At 51.5% G+C, this 26585-nt stretch overlaps 1 protein-coding gene across 7 annotated transcripts, besides 1 other annotated feature; it reads left to right on the top strand.

Annotated features, from left to right (window-relative positions):
• Positions 1-226: 226 nt before the first annotated feature.
• Positions 227-26585, top strand: Vangl2 (VANGL planar cell polarity 2). 7 transcript variants are annotated; one of them, XM_006497051.4, is made up of 9 exons: positions 227-547; positions 4959-5068; positions 14200-14462; positions 14597-14717; positions 17497-18104; positions 18902-19038; positions 19499-19634; positions 21224-21455; positions 22683-26585. In XM_006497051.4, exons 3-9 carry the CDS (start codon positions 14392-14394, stop codon positions 22941-22943), a joined length of 1566 nt encoding a protein of 521 aa, XP_006497114.1. In that variant the 5' UTR covers positions 227-547; positions 4959-5068; positions 14200-14391; the 3' UTR covers positions 22944-26585. The 7 variants fall into 7 exon arrangements, 6 of the variants coding, with proteins under 6 accessions (XP_006497114.1, NP_277044.1, XP_006497116.1 ...); XM_006497052.4 differs by lacking the exon at positions 227-547 and adding an exon at positions 773-954; NM_033509.4 differs by lacking the exon at positions 4959-5068 and having other exon boundaries at positions 250-547.
• Positions 8763-11776: an enhancer, noted in NCBI's record as "VISTA enhancer mm1677". NCBI's record gives its function as "enhancer in: neural tube[9/9] | hindbrain (rhombencephalon)[6/9] | midbrain (mesencephalon)[7/9] | forebrain[8/9] | limb[5/9] | cranial nerve[6/9]" and the evidence as "EXISTENCE:transgenic organism evidence [ECO:0001131][PMID:17130149]".

The following is a 26585-nucleotide window of genomic DNA, read 5'->3' as shown; positions in this document are numbered from 1 at the left end:
TTCGAGCACACCTTCCTGGCCAGGTCTGGAAGCCAGGAGCGGATTCCCAGGATCCAGAGGGCGCAGGGCATGGCCAGGCGCAGGGCTGGGGGTGCCGCGACTCGGGGAAGAGCCGGGCCGCAGACAATGGACGCAGCAGCGGGAGGGGCGGCGGCTGCGGGAACAGCCGGGAGGCGGCACCTGGGAGCTCTCTCCCCGCCCCCTGCCCCCTTCTGGTCCCCTCCCCCTCTGGTCCCCTCCCCCTCCGCCGCCGGCTCCAGATCTGATTCCTGATCCCCGATTGCTTGGTTCTGGGTCCCGCCATGGGAGCCTGAGTGCCCTGCAGTCCCCTCCGGCCCCCTGCCCCCGGGGCCTCGAGGGGGAAACAGGCGAGTGGTCTGGGACGGAGCCGGGGTGAGCGACCTCAGGAGCCCCCCTCGTCAACCCCCATCGCCCGCGCTGCCGGTTCTGGAGCGCGGAGTTCGGAAAGACCGGGTGCGCTGCGGATACAAAGGCGCGGAGCGGAGTGGGGCGTGCGCCCAGTCCACCGGGCTGTTCGCAGTGGCGGGTGAGTGGCGGGCCGCGGGGGCGCGGGCAAAGTTTGCGGAAAAAAAAAAGGAAAGAAAGAAAGAAAGCAACAGAAAAAAGAAGGAAACCATGCAAAAGACCAGGGAGCGCCCGGCCCTGGAGAAAGCAGGATGGCTTCTGGGGGAAGGGGGGCTTGAGGCACCCCCTTCCGGTCTGTCCTCCACTGCACAGCGGAGTAACCCCAACTTTGGGGAGGGGAAGGGGCGTATGGGGAAGGGGCGGAGCCCAGGCCTTAAGAGCCGGGGACTTTCCTGGGCCGGGGGGCCCAGGGCGGGCGCCTGAACGATCCCAAGGGAACCCATTGAAGCCGGGGATTGGGTAGCGTGTGTTGGAGGTGGTGGGAGAGGCCGTGGAAGGATCGGAGGCTGGAGGTATTGGAAGCTGAAGGTATGTAGGGATGCATACACACCTTTGGAGTGTGGGGAGGAAGGGGCAGGTATGTGTTTAGGGGGTAGAGTGGATCCTTGAGAGATGGCCCCGCACAGCAGTGTGTGTGTGTAGCCCAAGGATGGGACTTGCGGCGATACTGGTGAATGTGTGTTGGGGTGTGTGTGGGGAACCAACGACATCATATTTGTCCCTTGTCCTATTTACTCATCGAAGGTCCTAAGCACTGCATTAGTGAGTTTTAAAGGGTTGGTTGGGGGATCAGTATGCATGATTCTTTGTTTTGTGTGTGTATGTGTGTGTGTGTGTGTGTGTGTGTGTGTGTGTGTGTGTGCATATACGCTTTGACGTACTGCGTGTTCCTGCAGGTGGGCCCTGGGTTTGGATGTGTAGATGTTTCTCTCTCTCTCTCTCTCTCTCTCTCTCTCTCTCTCTCTCTCTCTCTCTCTGTGTGTGTGTGAGAGAGAGAGAGAGAGAGAGAGAGCTGACCACACACATCTGCTGTGTATTTGGGTATGTATTTGTGTGTATACTCAAGGGAAGGGGTGTGTGTCTGTGTGTGTATGTGCTGAGAGAGGGGCTTATGGGAAAGAGATGGGCAGGTATTAGAGAAGGTGGGTTTATAAAAGCTGAATGGGTGGTAGGCATATATGGGGTAGGTGTGTATGCACCTGTGTGGTGGGAAGGGGTGTGAGTGTGTGTGTGTGAATCTGTGCTCTTGTGAGTAACCTGTACTGATGGATAGCTGTGGATATGTGCTCGTCTTTGCTAGTGTGTATTTTGAGTGTGTATTGGGGGTACCTCTTGTCTCTGCAGGCAGATTTTCCTGGCAGAAAGCCCACAGGGAAGGCTGTCTGCAGGATTTGAATGGCCCTGCCTAGATTCAAGGGTAGTGTCTTGAGTGTGTGAGACCCCTGTGAGGATTGTGCATTGGGGGGGGGGTAGTGAGTAGTGAGTTGTCTTAGGTGATGTTTATTTGGGGAGATGGACTTTTCTGGGAGCTGGTGTGTGTTGTGGGGGCTGGGGAGGTGGAGGAGCCCAGTCGTCTTAAAGGAATTTTGGGGTTCAGGAGTCAAGGACATAATAGTGGCCTTCCTCGCTGTCACAGGCTGGGCTTTAGTGCCCTTTGAGGCCATACGCTTGGCTTCTCTGACCCAGTTACTCTCTTTGAGGCCACGGCTCTCTTGGAAAGCCATCTTGAAGGTGGCTACTTCAGAGCCCTCCAACTCTGCCTTGCCTCTAGGATCCTGAGGGGTGTGGGCTGGAGGCTAGAAGCGGCATACACCAAGGCATGAGGCCTGGCAGGGAGCGGTAGGGTCGATAAAGTGACATGGGGTGCTTCTCTGGGAGTTTCTGCAAGTGGGTCCAAGTAGTTTATCCTGCAGTTTTTTTAAAAATTAGAAGCACACTCTGGATGGAGTGTTTGTGTGTGTGAATATGTGTGTGTATATGTGTGCATGCATGTATGTGTGTCTGAGAGTGTGTGTGTGCACACGCGTTCAAGTGTGTGCATATGAGTGTGTTTCTGTGTAAATGTGTGTCCGTTTATGTTTGTTGGAGTTGAGCTTTCAAGAGGGCAGACGTCCACTTGGTGGGAAAAGGGTCTGTATTCATCCTCGTGAGAGCGGGTGAAAGTCAGACTGGGGGATAGACATCTCTTCCTCCCTGAGAGGTAGCAGCTACCTCCTTTCCCTTTGCTCTTGTTCCTTCCTTTTTGGGGTGACGGGAAGACAGGGGTTCTCATTTCCTCTGGGACCCAAGCCTTCTTCCCAGCTGCACATTCTCAACTCTTCTTCTTGCTGCCAGAGGCTAGTTAGGCGGAGACACTGGTTTTAAGACGGGGGCTGGAGTTGCACATGCCCATTAGGGTCCTGGGTAATTGCCACTGGAATGTTGGTCTCTAATGGGCATGTGCAGTTGGAATGTTCCATCTTTAGCCCTCAGAGATCCCTACCCTCCATAAAGCCTGGGGAGAAGAGGGGGAGAGGGCTAGAAAACATTGGGGCAGGAAGAGGCAGCTATGAAAACTCTGTCCCCGCCCAGTGTCCCATCTCTTCAAGCCAGGCACCTATCAGATGGTTTTTCCCAGGGCCTGCAAGGTGCCCCTGTCCGAGGCAAGTGGCCTGGCTTTCTGCATACCTTGTTCGCCCAGTGTATGCTCCCTACCAGTAGGAGTTGTCCTCCAAGGAGGAGGAATTGTGGTCAGACAATGGGAAGTGCCATTTCAAAGAGTGTTTCCCGACTGGGAGCCAATGGCCACACTGGCCCCTCCTTCGCCATTGTCTTGGTCCTGTTTTGTACTTTCTCTAATTCCCCCCTGCAGAGCTGCCTTCTCTGGTGTCTGCTCCCTCACCTTCCTGGAGGTCTTGGAGGAGGAAGATCTTTCTTTTTCCCTGGTCCTTCATTCCCTTGAGGCTCAGGGACTCCGCTTTTCTCCTTTGCTGGTTCCTACATTATGAGGCCCAAAGGAAGAGGCAGCCAGTTTCACTTAGGGCTAAGAGCAGTGTGACCTGGTGCATGTAATTAAAGCTTCATGCCCTAGCCTCCTGGGAGGTTTAAGACACCATACTCCAAGGAATCCCAAGTCCCCACCCTGCACTGAGACCTCTCTCCTTTGATGACAGTTTGCTCTGAACTTCTAGCTTCGCTGCATCCCCATTCTGTGACCCGAGATAAAACAGCTAAGTTTTGGAAGCCTCACCTGTGACATGAGGTTGGTGATAGGTTCCTCCTGGTAGGTTTATGACGACCAAGTGAGCTAACCTGGGGAGAGTGTGTTCCTCAGCGTCTGACACAGCGGAATGACTTAGTAAGTCCTGGCTGCCATGGCTTGGATGGTGATCCATGGATGGAGTAGGTGAGGGAGTGAGGCTATGTGTTGTCTTTTCTCTCCTCTGGCAGACCATATTCAGCACAGTCCACTCTCTGCCAGGTGCTGTGTGAAACCCGGGGGATGGAGTGGGGAAGAGACACTGTTCACAGGGGAAACACGCTTGGACACGTCAATCCCCGGATCCCCCCCCCCCCCCGCCCCTTAGTGCCGTATGGAGGTGTATTCTGGAGGCCTTTGCAGCATAGAGTTTGGTTCTGTCTGAGGTGCAGTATTGGGCAAGGTTCCTGAGGGAGATGTGTTGGCCACTATTAAAAGTTAACATGAAATGCACTTCTTTCAAGAGAATGGAATTCAGTGCACAAACAGTATGATCCAACCATCTCTGTCCAGCTGTGGAACATGCTCACTAGCTCTGAAAGAACTGCGGACATACATACAGTTGATCCCGTGCCCTCTTGTTTAGTCTTTGACTACCCCCAAACTACCTTCTGTCTCTGTGGAGTTGCCTGTTCTGGCTTTTTTCTCTAAATTTCATCATTTTATGTCTGGCATCCTCTTCTCAGAATGTTTGCAAGGCTCACTCATATGTATGTATGTATGTATGTATGTATGTACATCATAGTATATGTAATGCTTTTTATGGCTTAGTAATATTCTACTACACAGGATATTCCTTAGCTTATCCCATTTATTTATTTACTTATTTATTTGTTTATTTATTTATTTATTTATTTTTGAGGCAAAGTCTTTTTTTTTTTTTCCATCTTTGGCTGACCTGGAACTCGCTATGTAGACTAAATTGGCCTGGAACTTGTAGAGACCTGCCTTCCTTTCTGGCTCCTGAGTGCAGGTATTAAAGCCCTGTTCCACGACGCCTGGCTGTTCTTAACCACTTTTTAAAGGCTAGGAAGATAGGGAGAGAACTGGTGGGCTTGTTGGTTGAGGCTGAGCTGTGAGCAAGGATGTCTGTGGGGTGTTTGGTACTGCTGGATCTTGACGTGCAAAGTGGCGATTTGGCCTCAGTTTCCCTAGCTATAAAACAAAACTAATGATCCCTTTCCTTTCGTCCCGTCCCGTCCTGTGGTGGTTGTCGGTGGAGGAGGAGGCATCAGGGAGAGGAGAGGCTGGGGCAGTATTGTCAGACTATTTTTTTCCTCCTCTTTCCTGGCAGCTCCCACCTGTGTGCTTCTGCTCTTCTCCCTGTGGGATTCAACTTCCAGCTTTGCCTCTGATCAACTTCCTCCCTCTCTGAGTTGACCTGAAAGCCCCCGCCCTCTGCAGGTGGGTGGCCCTGTGCTCCATGTGATTTTGATAGCGGACGGACTGACTCTCTCTACCCTGTTTGGCCTTTGACAGCCCTTTGTCACCTTCTCTGTTGAGATCTGGTGAGACCTGCAGTGTGCCAGGCAGGATCTTTGCATCTCTTCTCCCCACCCCCTACCCCTGCTCAGTACAGAGTGGGAGGCAGAGGCTTAAATGGTGGGGCTCTTTAGAAATGAGCTGTTGCGGTGCCAGTCTTATGCCCCTGGCAAGGTTGGTAATTACAGACAAGACAGCTGGGAATGGGTTTGGGAAAAGCAAACTTGGAATCAGCAATACTGGGGCTATCCTGGTAATCAGGGTGGGGCCCTGAGAGGGGAGAGTGGCAGTGTCTGGGGGCTGGGGTGGGGCAGGAGGTTTGGGGCCTCCTTCCCTGCCCATCGATGCATAGCTAGGATGAGGGTCTGGAAAAGAATGGGAAGCCAGTGGATCCTAGGCCTGACCTCTCTGAGGAAGAGGGAGGAGAAGAGTGAGGATCTGGGGGACCAGAGAGCTCCTGAGACATGGGATGGATCCGCACGCGATTAGTTCCTGGCCCACGTTCCTGTTGGGGAGGAGCCGTCTCTGCATCCAAAGTTGATTCTTCCTTATGAGTGGAATCTACTTCTCATAATGAGGCAATAAGGAAAAGAAGCAGAAGGCTTGGCTATGCAGTACCTAAAAGCTGGGGACCAACCTTTTACTATCAGTTATAAAAAATAATTTATTAATTTGTATTATTTATGTACATTGGCGTTTTGCCTGCATGTATGTCTGTGTGAGGGTGTTAGATTCCCTGGGACAAGAGTTACTAACAGTTATGAGCTGCCTTGTGGGTTCTGGGTATTGAAGTTGGGTCCTCTGGAAGAGCAGCCAGTGCTCTTAACTGCTGAGCCATCTCTCCAGCCCTGAGCATCAGTTTCTAATCTATCCATCTATTTATCTCTTTACCTACTTACTTTTTCTTTTCCTTCCTTCCTTCCTTCCTTCCTTCCTTCCTTCCTTCCTTCCTTCCTTCCTTCCTTCCTTCCTTCCTTCCTTCCTTCCTCCCTCCCTCCCTCCCTCCCTCCCTCCCTCCCTCCCTCCCTCCCTCCCTCCCTCCCTCCCTCCCTCCCTCCTTTCTTCCTTCTTTCCTTTTTACGGCAGGGTCTCACTGTGTAGCCCTGACTGGCCCGAAACTTCCTTTGTAGACCAGATTGGCCTCAAACTCAGAGATCAGCTTGTCTCTCTGCCTCTCAAGTGCTGGGATCGCAAAGGCATGTGGCCAACACACCTGGCCTTATTGAGCGCTTTGTGTTTTAGCTTCTGTGATTTACTGGGTACATTATTATATAGAAAACCATTGTCCCCATTTTACAGACAGGAACATGAGCTTGGAGAAAGCAGGAAAGTCTTCAGAGATGATGTAGCTCCTAACTGCTGTTCTTGGTCTCTGTGATTTCTTTGCTCTCTGGGCTTCCTTTTCTCAAAGTCTCTTTGTGTTCCCATGATGCCATCCCTGTTCTGATTGCTCAGTGTTGGCTTCAGTCTTGAACGTGACTAATCCCTCTTTCCCCTCGAAAAGCTAACACAAGTCCAGGTAGCCTGCCGAGTAGAGACCTCTAAGGATGATACCCTATGGGGTCTTAGGGAGGAGCCCAGCCTTTTCCTTGGAGGAACGCCTCACCGTCTAAGTCACTGCAGGTTCCTGTGGGAGCGGAAGCGCTTTCTACCTGTGTGGAGCTGTAGCCTGACTCTGCAAAGAGACTTAAGCTTCACCTCCATAGCTCAAGGAGTCTGTGGAAAGGGATATGGCTGTCATTGTTGTAGAGAGGGACATGGCTGTCACTGTCCTGTGGTTTTTCTCACAGTCGTAACCGTAGGACTTCAAGTTCTGCTCTCAGCAGTGCCCTGGCTCCCCCAGCCTGGACAGAAGGCAAGAGGGGGTTTGTGAATGGGGGAATCTGGTTTTATTAGGGTGAGGGAGGAGGTCGGACAGAAACAGGCGCTGAGCCTGAGGTCTGATGTGGTAACTCAAAAGCCAGCCAAGTGTGAACAGAAACACATATCTTGTCACCTGCTCTACCCCAGGAATGGAAGTGGCACATAGAAAGATGGGGGAGTTGCTAATCTTCAGGAAGAGTGAGAAGCTCGCTCTGTGAGGGAGGCGGGTGTTGTTAGGAGGGTGGAGGCTGGTTGCAACTCTTTTGGCCTTCTCAGTGTTCCTCGATATGAGTGGCCCTGGGCTGAGGTAGGTGGAGGTTTTATGGAGAAACCCAGGCCTGGCAATCCTCCCCCCCGCACCCCTGCCCCTCCCTCCATTGGGTCTCACACCTTGAGGCTCACTCTACTGCTTCCCCATACAATCCGACCGTCACCCATGGCATCCCATATGTCTTTCTTCCACACACTCCTTCCCCACGTCTCAGCTCTCCTGGTCCACATTGCCAGCCTGAGGTTGGCTGACTTCCTAACTAACTCTTCCTGCCTTGAGGCAGGGGCTGGGTGAGCAGGCTTTGAGGTCTCTTGGGGCCAGGGGCAGTTGAGGCCTATGTAGGACTGAAAGGCTGGGTGGCATTTTGTTTGACTGTGCGTGTGTAGGAAGTGGGCCTGTGGGTCAGCAGAGCTCGCTTACTTCCTATTGCCCTTTTTCCAGTTTCCGGAAAAAAAGTTACTCTTTCCACACCTCACCTGGTATGTGGGGAGGGGCCTCTTCTGCCACAGCCTGGGAGGCAGCAGCTCAAACCCCTGTGGGTGGGGGAAATTAAATAGAGCATCCTGGCATTTTAGTCCTGGTTGCCTCTGTCCTCTCTCTCCCTATAGCCTCAGCCTGGGAAAGTTGTCAAAGGGAATATTCATCCCTCAACATCCTGCCCAAGATTGACCAGGGATGGGAATCTAGGGGATGGGATGCTATGGGGGTGTGCTTGTGTTTGTGTGTGAGCGTATGTGTGAGTGCTGGGTTGGGCCAGGGACTCTGAGAGTTGCATGGGGGGTAGGGGTGCCAGGGAGAGCGGAACAGGTCTCTACAGAACCTGCCTGGCCAGGGTGGGTGGAGCTGGGTGGGGCAGGCAGGAACCATTCCAGGTTTCAGAAGGGGAACTAGAGTGTGTGTGCGCGCACACATGTGTGTGTGTGTTTGCATGTTTGCGTGTGTGTGTGTGTGTGTGTGTGTGTGTGTGTGTGTGAGTGTTTCAGTGTCTGGATTTGGAGGGTACCCTCCTCACTGCCTGCATAATTTACCTTGAGGGGAATTATAGAAGGTGGGAAGGGGTGGGGCTCTGCTCTTCAGCTCTGCTTTAGTCAGTCTCAGGTGCCCTGGCAGGAGCCTATCTGTGGGCTCTTCCCTGCTACTCTGCCCCTCCCCTGCTAGGAGAAGGATCCTGCCCCCACCCTGGGGCTGTGAGGATGGTGAGCTCATGTCTGGCCCTCCTAGGAGAGTGCTTGGTTAGCAGTATGGGGGTGGGGCACCTGGTCCTGCAGCCCTCCAACTGGGTGCTCTGAGATCCATCTGCCTTCTTTGGCCTCTTGGGTCTCAGGAGAGTCACTGGGTTTTTTTTTTTTTTTTTTTCTGAGGGTTTAACAGTGAATCTGGGAGCCCATTTTAACACTTAGGGTAGCTGTGGCCCCTGCCCACTCTGTACCTTGATACTTTCTGTGATAGGAAGGATCTAGCATGGGCTTCTTGGGATGGGTGGCTTGTCTGAGTCCAAGGCTGGATGGGGACGGATGGAGTGTTCAAGTTCTTTGGAGCGGTGACTGGTTGGGTACAGAAACTGTCTATTCTGGAGGTGGATACTTAGGCCTGACCTCTGACCCCGTGTCACTTGTGGGAAGGCGCTGGGCAGGAATCATCATAGTCTTTCCCTCTCCTCAGCTTCTTGTAGTGTTGTCTGTTGAAAGAACCAGAGCCAGAAGGAGGCTGGCGGGAGAATTTGCTGGCCCTGTAGGAGATCCCGTCAAACCCAAGTGTTGGCGACATTTTCCCACCACTAAGAGGCTAGAGTGGGCTGTGGTAGAAGTAGTTGGGCCTGACTTTATTATCTGTAAAACTTGGTTGGTTTTATGGCCGAGTCACCATTCAGCTAGTGCTTCTTGGGTCAGTCCACTGTCCCCCAGTGAGGGAGAGAGAGGGCAGACGCAGAGAGCTCCAAGTTAGGTGCCTGTACTTTTACTCAAATCAAAAGCCTTAAGTCTCTATTATTGCCTGGCAGGGCCACCTGGTTGGACTCATCTTTGAAGCTCCGGGAAATAGTATGGTGTAGGCAAAGCTTTGAACCTTTGTTCTGCTTTTTCATGATCAGTCTCATGACTAGGTGCTCTGCTCCTGGGCCAATGGCTAAGTTAAGTTACTCCCACCCCACCCCAAAGTAGGCACTCACGGCTTGGAAGTACAACTTAGGAGTTACTGCTTACCTACCCATGGGTCACGGTGAAGAAGGGTGGCCAAGCCAGATTCGGTAAGACCCTGATTCTTGGGTAGGAATCAGAGAGGGTGATAACAGGCAAGGGCCCACAGATGAATGCCTCTTCCGGAGAGCACCAAAGGAGTAACTGGCCAGGCAGGACTACCCTTCTTGATCCCTGGCTGAGAAGAGAAAATGGGGCCTACCAGAGACAGACCCTGATCCAAGCAGAACTTTTAGCTTCTTTCCCATTTTCCCAGCCTCATCGTTTTCTGGCCAAAGTCTTCTCACATGAAAGGCAGGTAGTTGCATCTCACAGGCCTGCTTCCAGCCCTCTCCCTGTCCGTGGAGAGGAGGAAGGGTTAGCCCCTTCTGAGGTGTGCGCCTGTGATCCATTCCTCCCTCCCTCTCCCCTCTGGCTGAGTCACCCTGGCTTCTGCTTTTTCCTAGATGCATCCTCATTGTGTTCTCCTTGGGTCCCCAGCCCAGGTCTGAGAACCTGAGCTGCATTGCAGGCCTGGGAGCAGTGGCAAAAGGACACAGTGACCACAGGCACACACACACACACACACACACACACACACAGAGACACAGAGAGAGACACACACACACAGACACACACACACACACCCCACTTGACTCTCCACTCAGCTGAGGTAGAGTCAGTTGGTCCTGGTCTGTGTTTACCCTGCACCCCTATCTACTCACACACCCTGTACCCCAGGGCCCTGCTCTCTCTGCCTCTTGCCAGGTTTTCAGTTTATATTTTCTTGAGGCCTCCAATTGTTTCCATGAAGAAACCCGATCCCAAGCTCAGACAAAAGCTGGGGCTGCCAGAGGAGAAACCCCATTCTCTCCCCCTCCATCCCATTCCCCCACCTCTATAACCTTTCTCGCTTTGGATGCTGGGTAAGGGTTCCAGGACCTGGCTGCCATCACCTAGGCAACAGGGGGCTTTGGTTGCTATGGTGATCAATGTGGGAGAAGCTGGGCAGCCGGGACAAAAGCCCCCACATTCCCCTCAGCCCTCCTCCCAATTCCCTTGGGATGTTACTGAGACACATTCCATTAATTTTATTTCTGAAAGGCTTTTGGAGGGGAGAAGGGTCTCCTTTTTGTGTCGGGCTCTCTCTGCTCCCCCCTCTCCTCTTTGGCCTCCTTTTAACCCCAGATAATCCATGACTGGTTTGAGCAGGGGACTCAGTGCTTGTGTCTGTGTCTTGAGGAGTGGGGTGCAAGTTGAGAAACAGTGAGGCATATTGGCTTTTTACAGCCTCTGCCCCTCAGCTGGGAGCAGCTCAGCCCTGTGCCAAGTCCAGACTTCTCTCCTGTCTCCTCACTGCTCTGACATTTCTACTTGTTGATCTCATCCGCTGGTCCCCTCCTCCACTTTGTTTCTTGGGAACACTGCCCGCTCGAGAGACCCTCCAAACCTGATTTTTGAGACTGATTAAATAAGGGGAATTTCTGCCCATCTCTTGGCCTACCTTTCATCCCTTCCCAGTGCTGGAATTAGCTCCCTTGGGTACCCAGTGGGACAGCAGGCAAAGGCTTCAGAAGTTGTGGTCCTTTGGGTCCCTGTGTTTGGTGGTTGAGGGAGGAGCGTGTCTTGCTGCATTTTGGGACAGCCTTCTGTGTGCCAGGGCTGTGGGGTCTGTCCTTGGCTGGGGAGGAAAGTAGGGGGCTCCAGGCTATGTAGCTCAGAGCAAAGAGTTGAGAGATGACTGGCACCCTGTGTGGCTAGAAAATTATCTGCAGGGGAAACAGTAGCTTTCACCTCACATCTGGGTGTGTTTGAAGTAGTAGGCTGGGGTGTGTGCGCTCCAGAGTTCTTTATTTAGTCCCACGATTTATTTATACCGCCGCCTTCCCTAGTTTCAGAGGAAGTGGTTGGGGACTGGAGTTTGAGAGCTTATTAATTGCTTAACTATTAGTAGCTACACAGTCTATGAAAGCGCTTCTTTCATCCCTGTGTTCCTTGCAGTTACCCCACGAAGGAGGTATCTTCACCTCTTGTTTTACCGAAAGACCCACCAGCCCGTAAGCGCAGTAGGGTTAGTAGCTTGCCCACGAGTCACCCAACTCAGTAACGGAGAGCCAGGTTTTAAACCTGAATCTTTGTGTAAATTCCAGGCTCTTTTGGCCACTGGCTCTGAGATGCGGTGCAGGTATATGGGGGTGAGGATGAGGAAGGAGAGGGTTCTAGTGTCTGTCTGGATCTAATCCGGAGCTCTGCTTTGTCCTTTGGCTTCATCATCCCCTCTGTAATCCGTTGGTCTCAGAGCCTCCTGGCAAAGCTCAGTCTTTAAGGGCAGAGCTAGAAGGACCAGGTGGGAACCACATCAAAAGTGTCGCAGCTGCACCGTCTAAACCGTACGGAGGAGTGAACCAGTAGAGTGGGTTCCTGGGGGTGGGGGGAGGGGAGGGGAGCCCAACATGTAATTTGCAGACAGAAGGGGTGAGCATGGGATGGACCTTGTGTGTTGCCCTGTTTTAGAGAGGTTCAGTTTTGTTGGAAGGATGTCTGTCCCTGAAGTATGTGTCTACCACATGTTGCTTTGATGTGGGGGATATTGAAATCACTGGCTCACGCATTGTCTCCACAGAACTCTGTCAGGAAGAGAGATGAGTAGATTTCACATTGATTCTTATCTCCCCACAATGGCATTCAGATAGGCAGGCGTATTCATTTACTCCCTGGGTATCAGTTACTGTATCCACAGGAGGGGAGATGGATGCAAATATGTATCCTCCTTCCTTCTGCTCCTCCTCCAAGTCCAGGCAAAGTCATTGGAGAAACAAAGCAAGTGTGTTTCAGTGCTTTAACATCCCAAACTGCTCAGCGGGATCAGGTTGTGGGTTGTGTTGATTCCTTCCTAGAACTCCACTTGTCTTTTTGGCTGTCTTGAGGCTTCACTCTGCTGGCCTCTTAGCCTCCTTCTCAGTCTCTTTTTTTGCTCTTCTTGTTCTCCTGGACACGTGCCGTTTGGAGATCTTGCATCCCATCTCCGGAGCTCAGTACAGCGTCTCTGCATGTTGACCATACCTTCTGCACAGACTCCAGCTCCTTGGACACCCAGCTGCCCATTCCTCACAGAGCTGCCGTGAGCTTTGTGTGTGCGGGACAGCGTACTCCCAGCCCTCTCCCACAAGCTTGCTCCTCCCCACAAGTGCTCCGGCATAAACTCTCCCAAGCTTGCTTCTTCTAGTTCTCTGCCCTACCAGAGTTCAGTGTCTGCTCCCTTGCTCAGGGTAGGTTTTTTTTTTTTTTAATTATTTAAATTACACTTTACTTACGTATTGTGTGTGCTTGACTGGGTGGTTTTGATGTGCCCGTGTCCCCCCTCCCCACTTCATCAGGTCTAGTTAGTTCTGCAACTCCATTTCTTATGTCTCACTTGGGTCTAGTGGCCGAGTCCTCCTGCTGAGGGACCTTCTCACCGATCGCTCCGTTTCTGCTTCTTCTTTCCAATCCAAGTCAGCACAGCTAAATAGGCTTCCCAGTAACCTGCAAATAAAACTGCAAGTCTTTGTGCGGCTCCTACAGCTTCTGCCAGCCTCTCCCTGAGCTGTGTGGTGTATTGTTTCTTAATTGCGCGGAGCCATTTCTTGACTTGGCCTTCCATGGTATGGTGTCATTCCCTCCCTTTCTTGGGCTTTTTCTTCTTTTCTTCGGCATGGTCAGATGTCATTTTCCCAAGTTTCTAGACATTCAGTTTAAAGTTTCTCCACAGGGCTGGGGATGGAGCAAGCCCAGTGGCAGAGTGCTTGCTCAGTATACAGGGTTCAATCCCTGATACATTTGTCTGTTGCTGGGTAACCTCGTGTTCTTTTCCTTCCCCCGCACTGACTAAAGTGGCTGCTTGTATTTATTGCCTACCTGTTAGTGTACATCTCCCCCCAGACCATATACCCAGTTATACCACAATATCCAGGTCATAGCAAAGTATATGGTTCACTGTAGGTGACTTAGAGAGCTTTGCTTATCAGGGAGTGGAGCCAGGAGGTGCTCAGGCATAGGAATGACTTAAGTTAGTGTTGCCAGCATCAGTGGAGAAGATGACCTTGGTTGCTAGAGTACCTGGGGCATCTGTGAGAGTTGGGGCTGGGCTCTGAAGGATGATTGACAGGTGACAGGTGGCTGTTGAAAAACCATTCAGTGTAGATGGAGGAGGCTGCTCGTGGGCCCTAAGTAGAAATAGGCTTCTGTCTTGCTTGCCCAGGGATGTTAGGCGTTTGGAAGATGCTTCTTTTTGTTTTTTATTCTACCATGCCAATCTCTATCTCCATTCACCCACGAGAGAGAGAGAGAGAGAGAGAGAGAGAGAGAGAGAGAGAGAGAGAGAGAGAGAGAGAGAGAGATATTTAGATTTTGTTCTCGAAAGCTTGTACATACAAACTTGTGTCTCTGAGTCTCTGTTTTCCTGACTGAGAACAAGAAAGCAGTGCTTTAATTCTTCCCCATCGGGCACCCCAGTTGGATGATTCTGGGTGTCCTTCTTGCCCTCGGAGCTTGTGCTAGCATCTTTCCCAGCCTGGAATACTATGGGTGGGGAGGGTCTTTCCAGCTGACAAAGCCGGAGGAGCTGAGACGGTTGGGCAGAACAGGACCCAGGAATGAGGTATTCTCATGGAGCGCCTGGGATCCCAGGGGAGATGTTTTTTCCTTTGTGTCCTGTCCTATGGAAAGCCTGAGCTACCCTCTAAGCAGTTGCTTTATCTTCTCAGGGAGCTGCCGCTTGAATTTCTCTGAGATAAGCCCACTTGTCCAGCAAAATAGAGTCCCTCAGGGTGACGGTTGACTTCCTAAAGGTGCCTCTTGGCCTGAAGAAGCCTGTGCTGAAGGAGGTGGCTGTGGGACCCCCCAAGAGGTCCCAGCCCGCGGCCCTGGAGCGCTACAAGGCACGGCGTTCGGACGCCATGGACACCGAGTCCCAGTACTCGGGCTATTCCTACAAGTCGGGCCACTCCCGCAGCTCCCGGAAGCACAGGTGGGTCTAGCTCCGAGCGGATCAGGCTGGTAGAGAGAGGTGGTGTATGCTAAGGTGGTGGGGTAAGGGGCTGCCGAAGGGACCTGGAATCCCCTCTTGACCTTTGTTTCTGTTTCTCTGGCTTCCTGCTGCAGGGACCGCCGGGACCGACACCGCTCTAAGAGCCGGGATGGGAGTCGTGGAGATAAATCAGTGACGATCCAGGCTCCGGGAGAACCCCTGCTGGACAATGAGTCCACGAGGGGGGATGAGCGGGTGAGCACTGGGGCTAAAGTGGTTTAGATCAGATATTTTGTGATCCTCTGGGGTAGGTGGAGTCTCCTAGGCAAGTCAAGGACTGATAGAGATCTAGGATACATCTCACCCAAGATCAAGAACGGTATCTTTTTTGTTTGTTTATTTATTTTTTTCGAGACCAGATCGACTTATGTAGCTTGTTTTTGTTGTGAGACAGTGTGGCCCTAGCAAGCATTGAACTCACAGAGATCTGCCTGGCCCTGCTTCCAGAGTGCTGGATTTAAAAGTGTGCACCACTATGCCTGGCCCCTGGACTGATTTTATAAACAGAATCCTCCTGTCCCTGAGTCCCAAATGAAGGGACTACTATGCCTGTCCTTTGTTTCGTGTTCCAAGGGGGGATCTTGTTGCAGGGAATTCAGGGAATTTAGATGTTAGTGGAAACTCTTTTGGAGGTACTAGTTTCAACCTGATCTCCAGGGGCAGAGGTGGTTTAGCTGAGTGAGGAGAAATTTCCCTGCTGTTCCGAAGCTCCTGGCAGCCAGTAAGGTTGGCGCAGGCTGGAGTAGGAGGGCAGCGGTGGTGGTGGGTAGGCCACAGGTTTCCCTCGAGCCTCAGATGTTCGCCCTCTGCTGTTAGCTTGTGGAACAGCATCATCTAGGTCCTAGGGAATAGGGGTTTGGAAAGAGTCAATGGAGCTGGTTGGGGCACTCAGAAGAGAGACTGGGCAGTTAGAGGGGGCACCTTGGAAAAGAGCAGTTGTTTCTGTCCTGACTTCTGGTCCATTGCACTCCCTGGATAGAGAGGACAGTAGGCAAGACACAGTCCAGGAATTTAGGAGGGACAGGATTTGTGGTGACACTGAGATTGCCCAAGTCTATTCTTATTCTTTCTTCTTGGGAGTATCTTAGGCAGTGGAGACTCTTAGCTTCTTGTTCCTGGGTGGGCAGGGGCCTGTCTGACATTGGGAACTGTTTTCTTTCTGTAATATAAGGCCTCATGGATTTTTGAAGTGACTTTGAGGTATGATTAAACTCACCTCCTGTTGGGTGGGGTTTCCTGCCTTGATCTTTGAGAGGGTAGGCAGTGTATCTGGGGGTCACTGGGTGAGGGTGGGGTGGCTCCAGTCCCACAGCTGACAGTGGGCAGCTCTTCTGCCCTGTATATTCAGATAAGATTCTTCTCCCATCCTTGGGAGAGGAGACTCCTCAGCTCTGTAGCCACTGGCCCATCCAGGTGGCCTCCTACTCTGCACTGCATATCTCAGTCCTGTAGTTTGTATCCCCTGGGGTTTAGGGTAGGATTCCATATGCCCAGGCTGGACGTGAACTGTGGGTCCTGAAAGTCCTGGTGGTCTTGGGAGATCTCTGTAGGATACTCTCTAGCCAATGCAGAGAAGCAGCTTTGAGCAGACCACACTCTGAAGGGCACCCGAGAGCCCATCTGTCTATGCTGACATCCACAGATCTTGTACCATGGGTATTCGGGTGGTCACCCCACAGAGCTAGCTTTATAGAGACCCACGGTGACCCTGAGTCTGCAGTGAGTTTCCCATCTTTTATTTAGGTCATTCACTGATCTTCCTTTCCCTTCTTCTCCTTGAATGAGAAACTGCAGTAGCTCCTCATGGCTGGAGGATAGACAAGGTCTCATGTAGCTCAAGCTAGCCTTGAACTTACTGATGTAACTGAGGATGGCTTTGAACCCCTGACCTTTCTTCCTCCACCTCCCAAGTGCTAGGATTGCAGGCATATACCACTGCCCCTGGATTTTTCTTTTTTTCTTTTTGAGATTGTCTTGATTTGTGGCCCAGGCTGATTTTGATCAGCCTCCTGTGCTCTGGGATCACAGACATGTATCACCTCACTTGGCTGGAATAGATGTCTGTTCCTGGCATCGCCACACGGCCTGCTCAAGTGGCTTTGACTTCCCCTTCCTAGCCACTGTGCTCTCTGCTCCTGCACGTGGAGACCCCTGCTTCTCTCTTTCCTCAGGGTGCCTTGGTTCATGAATCTCTGCCCTGGATATTCTAGCTCTGGCTTCTGCTGAAACCATGGACTAGTGCACAGGCTGGCAGAAACTTAGGAGAGCCCATCTAGAACATGAATGCTGGAACAGGTTCATCGGCATCTTGTTTAAGTGCAGATTGTGGCTTAGTAAATAGGGGATGGGCCTGCCGGTCTGCCTTTCTCCCATTCGCCCAGGCGATTTCCATACTGCTGGTCCGCAGAGTGCATTCTGACTAGCGGCCCCTAGAGATCGCTTAGCTCCGAGAGTTCCCAATCTTGGCTGAGCATTATAATCATCTTGGGAGCTTAAAAAAAAAAAAGTTGACAAGCAGATCTCACTTTGCATAATTGGTATGTTTTCCAAGCTCCCTCGGTGATTCTACTGTGTGCAGCTGGGGTTAGGAACCACTAATTCAGATGAGCTTCTTGTATGTCACCCGCTGCTGGAGGTCAGCTCGGGTCCTATCACTGTCTGGAAGCTGCCTGCTTTGCCTGGCAAGCCTGCCCTTGGGTCACTGTCACTGCTCGAGACGCTCCCTTGGCAGTTGTCCTGTGCTCCCCTTCGAGGGCCATCGATGCACATGTGGTATCTTTCCCCCTGACCTCAGTGCAGCGCCCCAGGGACTTGGGTTTTAGATGGCAGTTTCTGCAGCGACAAGACAGGCACACAGTGAAGCTCAGTGACTTCTGATGACTGTATATGTGTTGATTTCTCTTTCCTGTCCGCTTTCCCATGTGTACCTCTGCTCTGCCTGCCTTTTCCGCTCCACCCACCTTCCCGACTGTAGGATGACAACTGGGGAGAAACAACAACGGTGGTCACGGGCACTTCTGAGCACAGTATCTCCCATGATGACCTCACGCGCATCGCCAAGGACATGGAGGACAGTGTCCCGTTGGATTGTTCCCGCCACCTGGGCGTGGCGGCAGGGGCCATTCTGGCGCTGCTCTCGTTCCTCACCCCGCTGGCTTTCCTGCTGCTGCCTCCACTGCTGTGGCGGGAGGAGCTGGAGCCGTGTGGGACGGCCTGTGAGGGCCTCTTCATCTCCGTGGCCTTCAAGCTGCTCATCCTGCTGTTGGGCAGCTGGGCTCTGTTCTTCCGCCGGCCCAAGGCCTCACTGCCCCGAGTCTTCGTGTTACGAGCTCTGCTCATGGTGCTTGTCTTCCTGCTGGTTATTTCCTATTGGCTCTTCTACGGTGTGCGCATCTTGGACGCCCGGGAGCGGAGCTACCAGGGCGTGGTTCAGTTTGCCGTTTCTCTAGTGGATGCTTTACTCTTCGTGCACTATCTGGCCGTAGTTCTGCTGGAGCTCCGTCAGCTCCAGCCCCAGTTCACACTCAAGGTCGTGCGATCCACAGATGGGGCCAGCCGCTTCTACAATGTCGGCCATCTCAGGTATGGGTGCACGGCAGTAAAGTGGGACTTGGTGTAGGACAAAGATGAGACCCAGATGAGACCCGAAAAGGTTTAGGGGAAGGAGGGGGAGGGGGAGGGGGCGGGGCGAGGGTGGGATGGCGAGGACAATACGTGATGAACTAGTGGGGCTGGGCGGAAGGTGGTTTGCACATAGTAAGAGTTCAGTGGCATTTTCAGCCTAACGACAAAGTCGTGGGCAAGATGTCAGTGGGAGTTGTGAACTGGCAGTGACGTGCAATTCGAAATCAGGACCCTTAGAGGAGGATGGGCCAAGAGGAAGAGAGGTAAGGGGTATAAACCGAAGGTTTCTAGCCTTTTCTCGGAGGCATTATTATTATTATTATTATTATTATTATTATTATTATTATTATTTTGTGTGAGTAGTCAGTACATGTTACTGAGATGAGCCGGCCAGAGATGGACCGCCAGAGGGAGAGATAGAAAATTAGCTCCTACCAGGCTTGTGGTCAGAGGTCAGCGGCATCTCTTAGGTCCTATCAGAAACCTTGGGAGAATGTCGGAAGGGATGAGGAGCCCCTTGGTTGGGGCTTATTTACCCCCTGGCTTCAGCATAGAGGAAATGAGTAGCAGACCCAGCCTTGGGAAGGTGGCAGGGGCCTGGTAAGTATAGACCTCAGGCTTGAGCCAGGCTTCCTGGAAGCAGCTTGTCCCTGTCATGTGCCCTCTCCAGCCCTGCCGACCTGCCCTGATGTGTCCCTTCCCCTGCGCCCCTTGTCTGTCCCTTCTCCCTCTCCCTCCTGCCGTCTCCCCAACAGCATCCAGCGAGTGGCAGTGTGGATCCTGGAGAAGTATTACCATGACTTCCCTGTCTACAACCCCGCCCTCCTCAACCTGCCCAAGTCCGTCCTGGCCAAGAAAGTGTCTGGCTTCAAGGTGTATTCTCTCGGAGAGGGTGAGCGGCCCTGCTCCTCCACCCCTCCCGGCCTCTTCCTAAGCAGGACCCCAAGCTACCTCCCTTGCCTTTTCCTTTCTCTGGCCTGTGTCCCAGCCCCTCTGTTCTGTCATTCCCCTTGACTTCAGGTAGCTGGTCATAGCTGCTATCCTTTTTATGCTATGGTGTAACCCCTGGTTTAGCTCCTGTGTCTGCTCATAGCCCTGGTCTCTACACTCTTTGGCCCCGAGCTGCAAAACCTCCTGCATCAGGAGGAAAAGATATATATATGCAGAATTCCTCCCCTTTCAATGCCTTTCTGGTCGCTTTCTTGCAGTTTCTCCCAGAGGTGGCCAGGAGGGCCGGGACGGGGAGGCATTGCTGGGTGGTGGGGACATATCCTCTGGCTGTCAGGCCACGTTACCCCGAGTGCAGAGGCTGCACTTTTTCTGACCATCTCCTCTCTCCTGATCTCGTACAGAAAATAGCACCAATAACTCCACGGGCCAATCAAGGGCTGTGATCGCGGCTGCGGCACGGAGGCGCGACAACAGCCACAATGAGTACTACTACGAGGAAGCCGAGCATGAGCGCAGAGTGCGCAAGCGCAGGGCCAGGTGGGTGCTGGCTGTGTGAGTCCGGGGCGGGGCGGGCACCTGAGGGAGGGGAAAAGCCAACTGAGTGGTACCCGTGGGATGAACTGGGCTGAGAAAGCTCAGGAGACCCCTGTACCTGATGAGAACGGAACAGTGATGATACAGGGTTTGTATATTCATTTCCCAGTGCTTCCGTGACTGATCACCACGGACTCTCAGCAGCTGTAAATCTACACATTTATTATTGCTCTGTTCTGTGGGTCAGGTTCAGGCTTGCTCGACCGCCTGCTTGGACCCTGAAGGCTAAACTCTGTACACCTCCCATGTGAGCCTGGGCTTCTCTTCCAGGCTCCCTCTCATGTGAGCCTGGGCTTCTCTTCCAGGCTCCCTGGCTTTTGATGGACTCTCTTGCACGTCATTCTCCCCCATGGTTTTCTCCATGGTAGTTGGCTTTTTCTAACAGGAGCCAGTTCTTTCTGACTTTTGCCACCTATAGAGAAGCCTGGTTTTTAGGCCCAACAGGATAATAATTATTTGTGTGTGCATTTGTGTGGAGGCCAGAGGACAGCTTCAGATGTTGTCTCTCAGGTTGTCATCCATTTTGTTTTTTGAGATGATATCTTCATTGCTTTGGATCTTATCAAGTAGGCCAGACTAAGCTGGTTGGCCTCCAGGTCCCAGGGATATGCCTGCCTCTGCTTCCCCAGGGCTAGGATTAAAAGCATGGGCCATTACACTTGGAGTTTTTGCTTTTGTTTTTGTTTTGTTGTTGTTGGTTTGTTGCTTTTGTTTGTTTGTTTGTTTGTTTTTGAGACAGGGTCTTCCTATTTAGCCCTGGCTGGCCTAGAACTTACTATGTCGACCAGCCTGGTCTCAAACTGCTGCATATGTCCTTCCTCCTCAGTCGGCTCTCAGCACTGCCTGTGCTATTGTGGCTGAATAGAAATGCCGTGTCCAGGGCCAGGAGCCCTGCCAAGTCTGATGACCTCAGTCCACTCCCCAGAATCTATGTGGTGGAAAGAGAGAAAGGACTCCTTTAAGCCCCACAGAAGGCGTGTGCATGCCCCCACCCATGTAAATAACACACAGCTACTATTACTACCACCACTCCTGCTAGAGCCCTTACCCTTTAGCCGTATGTATTAAAATTTTTTTTTTTTTTGGTTTTTTTGAGACAGGGTTTCTCTGTATAGCCCTGGCTGTCCTGGAACTCACTTTGTAGACCAGGCTGGCCTCGAACTCAGAAATCCTCCTGCCTCTGCCTCCCGAGTGCTGGGATTAAAGTTTTACATCGTGTGGTGCGGAGTCTTTTCCTAGGTCTGCTGGGATACGTGGCCTTCTCTGCAGCTCAGTGCCTGAGTGTCATTCTGGATTTGATGCTAGGCTCGTTCACTTTAAGTCCCTAGTCTGGTACCGCTGAGTACGACTGTGTCTTGCTGCTTATGAGGAAAGAGCCCCCTGTGTCTCTTAGCGCTTGGCTCCTCACGGACTTCCGTTACTTCGGGCAGAGTACAGAGGCCTGACCTGACTCTGGCTGCAGCAGTCAGAGCCAGTGGGTAGAGGGTAGGATGAGCAGTGAGCACCTGCTCCAGAGACTACCTGTCCCCCAGGCTCGTGGTGGCTGTGGAGGAGGCCTTCACGCACATTAAGCGGCTGCAGGAAGAGGAGCAGAAGAACCCCAGGGAGGTGATGGACCCCCGGGAAGCAGCCCAAGCGATCTTTGCATCCATGGCTCGTGCCATGCAGAAGTACCTTCGCACCACCAAACAGCAGCCTTACCATACCATGGAGAGCATCCTTCAGCACCTGGAGTTCTGCATTACCCACGACATGACGCCCAAGGTAGGCCTGCTGCTTCCAGCCCTTCCTCTCTGTCCAGCTTCTTGTCTCTGTTGGTCACGGCTGTTTCTCCTTCCCATTCTTTGCCTCATTTTTTTTTAAAGATTTATTTGCTTTATGTATATGAGTTCACTGTAGCTGTTCAGGTGTTTGTGAGCCTTCGTGTGGTTGTTGGGAATTGGATTTTGTAGGACGTCTGCTTGCTCCATCCTTGCTTGCTCACTCTGTCCCTGCTCCCCCTGGCCCAAAGAATTATAAATAAGTACACTGCAGCTGTCTTCTGACGCACCAGAAGAGGGTGTCAGATCTCATTACAGATGGTTGTGAGCCACTGCGTGGTTGCTGGGAATTGAACTCTGGACCTTCGGAAGAGCAGTCAGTGCTCTCAACCGCTGAGCCATCTCGCCAGCCCTATCTTTACCTCTTCTTGAGAATTTCCTTTCCTGTCCCCATTCCATCTGTCTTGTCTGTGCAGAGTGGAAGAGGCATGGGGAGACTTTGGAACTATTCGGGGGATTTCAGAGGCCTCTTTCTCATTTTTATAAGGCCCTAGAATTTCTACCTTCCAAGTCTTACACCTTTACCTTGCTGACCCCTTCATCCCCAAAGGAAGATTTTGCCTCTGCTGACTTTTATCGATTGGCTTACCTCAACCTCGTTGCCAGCTTCCTATAATGGCGCTCTCGGAGCCTTCCTTGTTGAGTGGGTGATAAAGAGACTGGGAATGTAGCTCAGTGGTAGATCAGGCCTGAATTCTTGATTTCATTTACCAGCAAAACAGTGTGTGTGCACATGGATGTACACACACACACACACACACACACACACACACACACACACACACAGAGTGTTGCACTTGAAGCTTTTCTTGGCCCACTTCCCTCTTAGTGTAGGCCTACATGGTTCTAGTCATATCAACTGTATGAAAGGGAAGGAAGAAGGAAGAATGAGGTTCAAGTAGCTCTAGCCACAGCCTGGTGCAAGGAACAGGGTGAAGGATAGGGGTGAATTCCAGTCCTGACTGGAGCTGTATCACTTCTGTGCATGTCATTGTCCCCATCAATATATTAGGAGTCTCTGGCTGTCTTCTGCACTCACATTTGAAGATACCAGTTCATGGGTATAGAATGAGCTTAGAAACACCCTAGCTATCTTAGAAAGCTGTGTCACAGAGGATGAAGGGTGGGTGGGTGCACGAGATGCCCCAACAGTATCTTCTCCCTTCCTCAGGCCTTCCTGGAGCGATATTTGGCTGCTGGACCCACCATCCAGTACCACAAGGAACGTTGGCTGGCCAAACAGTGGACCTTGGTGAGCGAGGAGCCGGTGACCAATGGGCTTAAGGATGGCATCGTGTTCCTCTTGAAGCGCCAGGACTTCAGCTTGGTAGTGAGCACCAAGAAGGTGCCCTTCTTCAAACTCTCTGAGGAATTTGTGGATCCCAAGTCACATAAGTTCGTCATGCGGCTGCAGTCGGAGACCTCTGTGTGACTTTTGCAGCAGCCGCGGAGGAGGGATGTGGGGGGTTCCTGCGGAGTGGGAGGGGCTTGGTTCTCTGGCCCTGACACATTTCTGCCAGTCCTACTTCCTCTTGCTCTTGTTTGTTTTTGTTTTTTGTTTTTTGTTTTTTTTTTTACTTGAATTAACTTATCCTGTACCCAGTCTCCCCTCTTCCTCAGTTTTTCCCATCTGGAAATCTGGAGATAAATCTTGTTAACAATACCTGGGAACCACCCTGCCCTCCAATTTTGTATCACTCCAGGCCCTGCAGGAAACAGTGCCTCACAACTCTCCCATCCCCCCACCCCATTCTTCCCCCGCAAACCTTCCCTGGATGGAAGCATTCAGGGCCTTCCGGATTCTACCCTTGCCTCCTGAGCTCCAACTTAGAAATGTACATTCTTAGAGCCGCGCTCTCTAGTGGCCCCTGATAGAGTTTCTCTTGGGGGCACAGCTCTGACCCTAGAGGACCATGGTGCCAAACTCCTGTGGGACAACAGCTAATCCTATCCTCGGTCCCTACGCTTAGCCCTGAGTCCCTGGGCAAGGATGCACCTGTGACATAATCCCAGAATTAGGATTCTCTCTGCAGTCTTGCTCGCCAGTGTTACAGCTGTGCTTCCTGGTACACACACACACACACACACACACACACGGACACACACGGACACGGACACACACACACAGCACCTCACAGATACACACACTCACACACACACACACACACACACACACGGACACACACACGGACACGGACACGGACACGGACACACACACACACACACGGACACGGACACACACACGGACACACAGCACCTCACAGATACACACACACACATACACACACACACACACACACACACACAGAAACATAGAAGAAGGGGAAGTGCAGTCTTCTACTCAGGAGTCTTTACTGCTGTTTCTGACTTGTATGGTCATGTGATCATAGGCAAACAGAGGTGGAACCTCTCTGACCACTTTACCAGGGCTGTGGGGAAGGTGTAATGTGTCTTTCTTAGACAACTCCCGAGAGGAAGGGCAGGATAGACCCCTGAGGTTGGAGAGACCCTTGTCACTGACCTCACTTGTCCCTCTGAACCCACTGACCTGTTCTTCCCCACCCTTCCCCATGAAGGATACATGTTGACTTCTTAAGGACTCCATGACATGCAGACCCTGACCAACCTTGGGGTCGAAGACATTTTGTGTTTTGCGCCAGCTACCACAGTCCTGCTGAATTCGGGCTCCGAGACCTGTGGCCTCGTCTCTTATGGGGAGGGGCCAGGAACTCCTTCTCATCCCCTGCCTTAAATCCAGTTCTTTGCCTCAGGGGTCTCTTTACCATGGCCTTCCAGGGTCCCATCCTCTTTTCTCCCGCCTCGCTTTCTGGGCTCTTTATCAGGGTGAGGGACCAGGATTACTGCCTTTTGTGGGTATTAGCTCCTCGCCCCATTCTAACTAACACAGCCTTTGCAGCAAATCTGAACGAATCTCAGTAGTCACTTTGAGCAGGATTCCCTAACCCTCTAATGGATATTTTTCAGAGTAAACTTGAGCCTTTAAATTAGACACCTTTAAATTATTTTTTACCACAAGGACTAGAAATAGGGAACACCCACATCTTTCTTTCTGGGATCCATGCGGATGACTGTCCTGGTGGCTTCGATGGAGAAATGTCCCTGTGTCACTTCTTTAAATAACCCTCAAAGCCCCTGCACGGGCCCTTCACGTCCCTGGGTATTCTGCTGGTATTTGCTGTGCAAAGCACGCCCTAAGATGGGGTACCTTTGATCTCACCGTGCGGCTGCAGGATTCAAAGTGGAAGCCTACCTACCAGTTACTAAAGGGCTTGTCCATTAGGGCTTACTTTGTTCTCATGGGAATGGTCTTTGGAGCTGACTTACGCAGGGCCTCGAGGTTAGCTTAGGGCTGTGATAGAGGTGCCTGAATAAATTCCAGTGAAATTACGATGTCCTTGGGTAATGGGAAGGTATCTTTTCTTTAAAAAAAAAAAAAAAGAAAGAAAGAAAGAAGAAGAAGGAGAAGAAGAAGAAAGAAAATTCAGGTTTCAGAGGAGAACCTTTTGAGTCACGTAAATACCTCACTATCCTGGAAAGCAGGGCCCGGATGGTGATTGGGGTCATTGCCTTTGTGGGCAAGAGCGGGTTTTGCTGTTGCTTTGAGGAGTGGGTGGGTGGGGTGGGCCGAAGGAAAAGATTTGGGATCTTAGTTGATGCCCTAGGTTAGGGGCACAGGAGTGTTTATTTTAAGAACCTGCCATGTTTTTTAATCACTGTGATATTTCCATTCCTTTTATCCTAAAACAAAGAGAAGAAGTTTCCCTGACTCCCTGTCTAAGCACTAAGGGCTGTGACTTAAGAATGGTAGCGTTTTGGTCCTTCGTGTCAGAACTGTGGTATCTTCGTCTGCTTTGGTTGTTATTATTTTTTAAGATGTCAGGATGAATTGTCAAATGTATGGCTCTGTGTGTGCGAGGTGTGTGTGTGTGTGTGTGTGTGTGTGTGTGTGTGTGTGTGTGTGTCTTTTGCTTCTCCAGAATGGGAAGTTGTCTTCATGCTGTGAACTGCTATGGGTGGGCAGCTGACCCAGTCTCTCTGAGCAGTTTCCTCAACCAGCGCTGTCCCACCGGTGGCTCCGTGGTTTCTCATGCTTGCACTGCGGGCATGAGACTAGCCTGCTCAGCTCTCTCACCATAGGGGATGCTGGGCTGGGCTACTCCAGTGCACTCTGTGTGTGTGCTCCGGCTGGGTGGCATCCTGGCTCATCCCCACTACACAACTTGGCCTTTGTTTTCATGACCTCAGTGCGGGCTTACCGCTCTTCCCTCTACACCAGGACGCCGTGCCTCCACACCAGGACACCGTGCCTCCGTCCATCACCTACCTCGCCACTGTCACCCTCCCCATTGGTCCCTTTCCAGTTTCTCCTTAAATGTATGTCTTTGTTCTCTCTGTTGATCTCCCACTTCCTCTGATCCCTGCCATTACGCTCTGTGCTTTCGCTCCTAGCTGGCTGGCCACAGCATTCCCGTTGTGAATCCTGATTTAATAAAGACAAGGAGGCAGGATTCTCTTAGTCCCTGTTTGTCTGGGTCCCTGCTCTCCCTGTTGGTTGGGCCTAGCTCTGCCTTGTCCCTTCCTGGTGTCTGTCTGTCGGTCTTTTTTCTTTCCTCTCTTCTCCCCGTGGGGCAGCATCTGCTGATGGATTCTGTTCTGATTGTGTGATTGTTGTAATTTGTCCTTCTGTGCGCAAAAGGAAGGGCTTCTTGAATCTCTTCCAAGTGAGATTGTAAATGTAGAACTTTCCATTGTTGGATCTAGATTTTTTAAAATCCTTTTTCTTCTCTCTCTTTCTTTTCTTCTTTTTTATTTTCAAAATTTTTAAAACAAATTTTTGGGGCTATTTTTTTTTTGTTTGTTCCAGAGCTGAGACCTTGTGCATGCATGTAGAAAATTGTAAAATGTAAATTTTTTTTAATATATAAAAAGCTTGTTTTTACATTTGCAGTGGATTAAACATTATGGCAATTTTAGGGACTTTTTTTTCTTAAACATAGGAACTAAAACTGTACAAAAATTTTTTTTATATATAAAATAAAGACATTTGACTTTA

This window comes from Mus musculus, chromosome 1, assembly GCF_000001635.26.
Source record: "Mus musculus strain C57BL/6J chromosome 1, GRCm38.p6 C57BL/6J".
Classification (NCBI taxonomy): Eukaryota; Metazoa; Chordata; class Mammalia; order Rodentia; family Muridae; genus Mus; species Mus musculus.
This window is presented reverse-complemented; position numbering and strand designations above follow the sequence as displayed.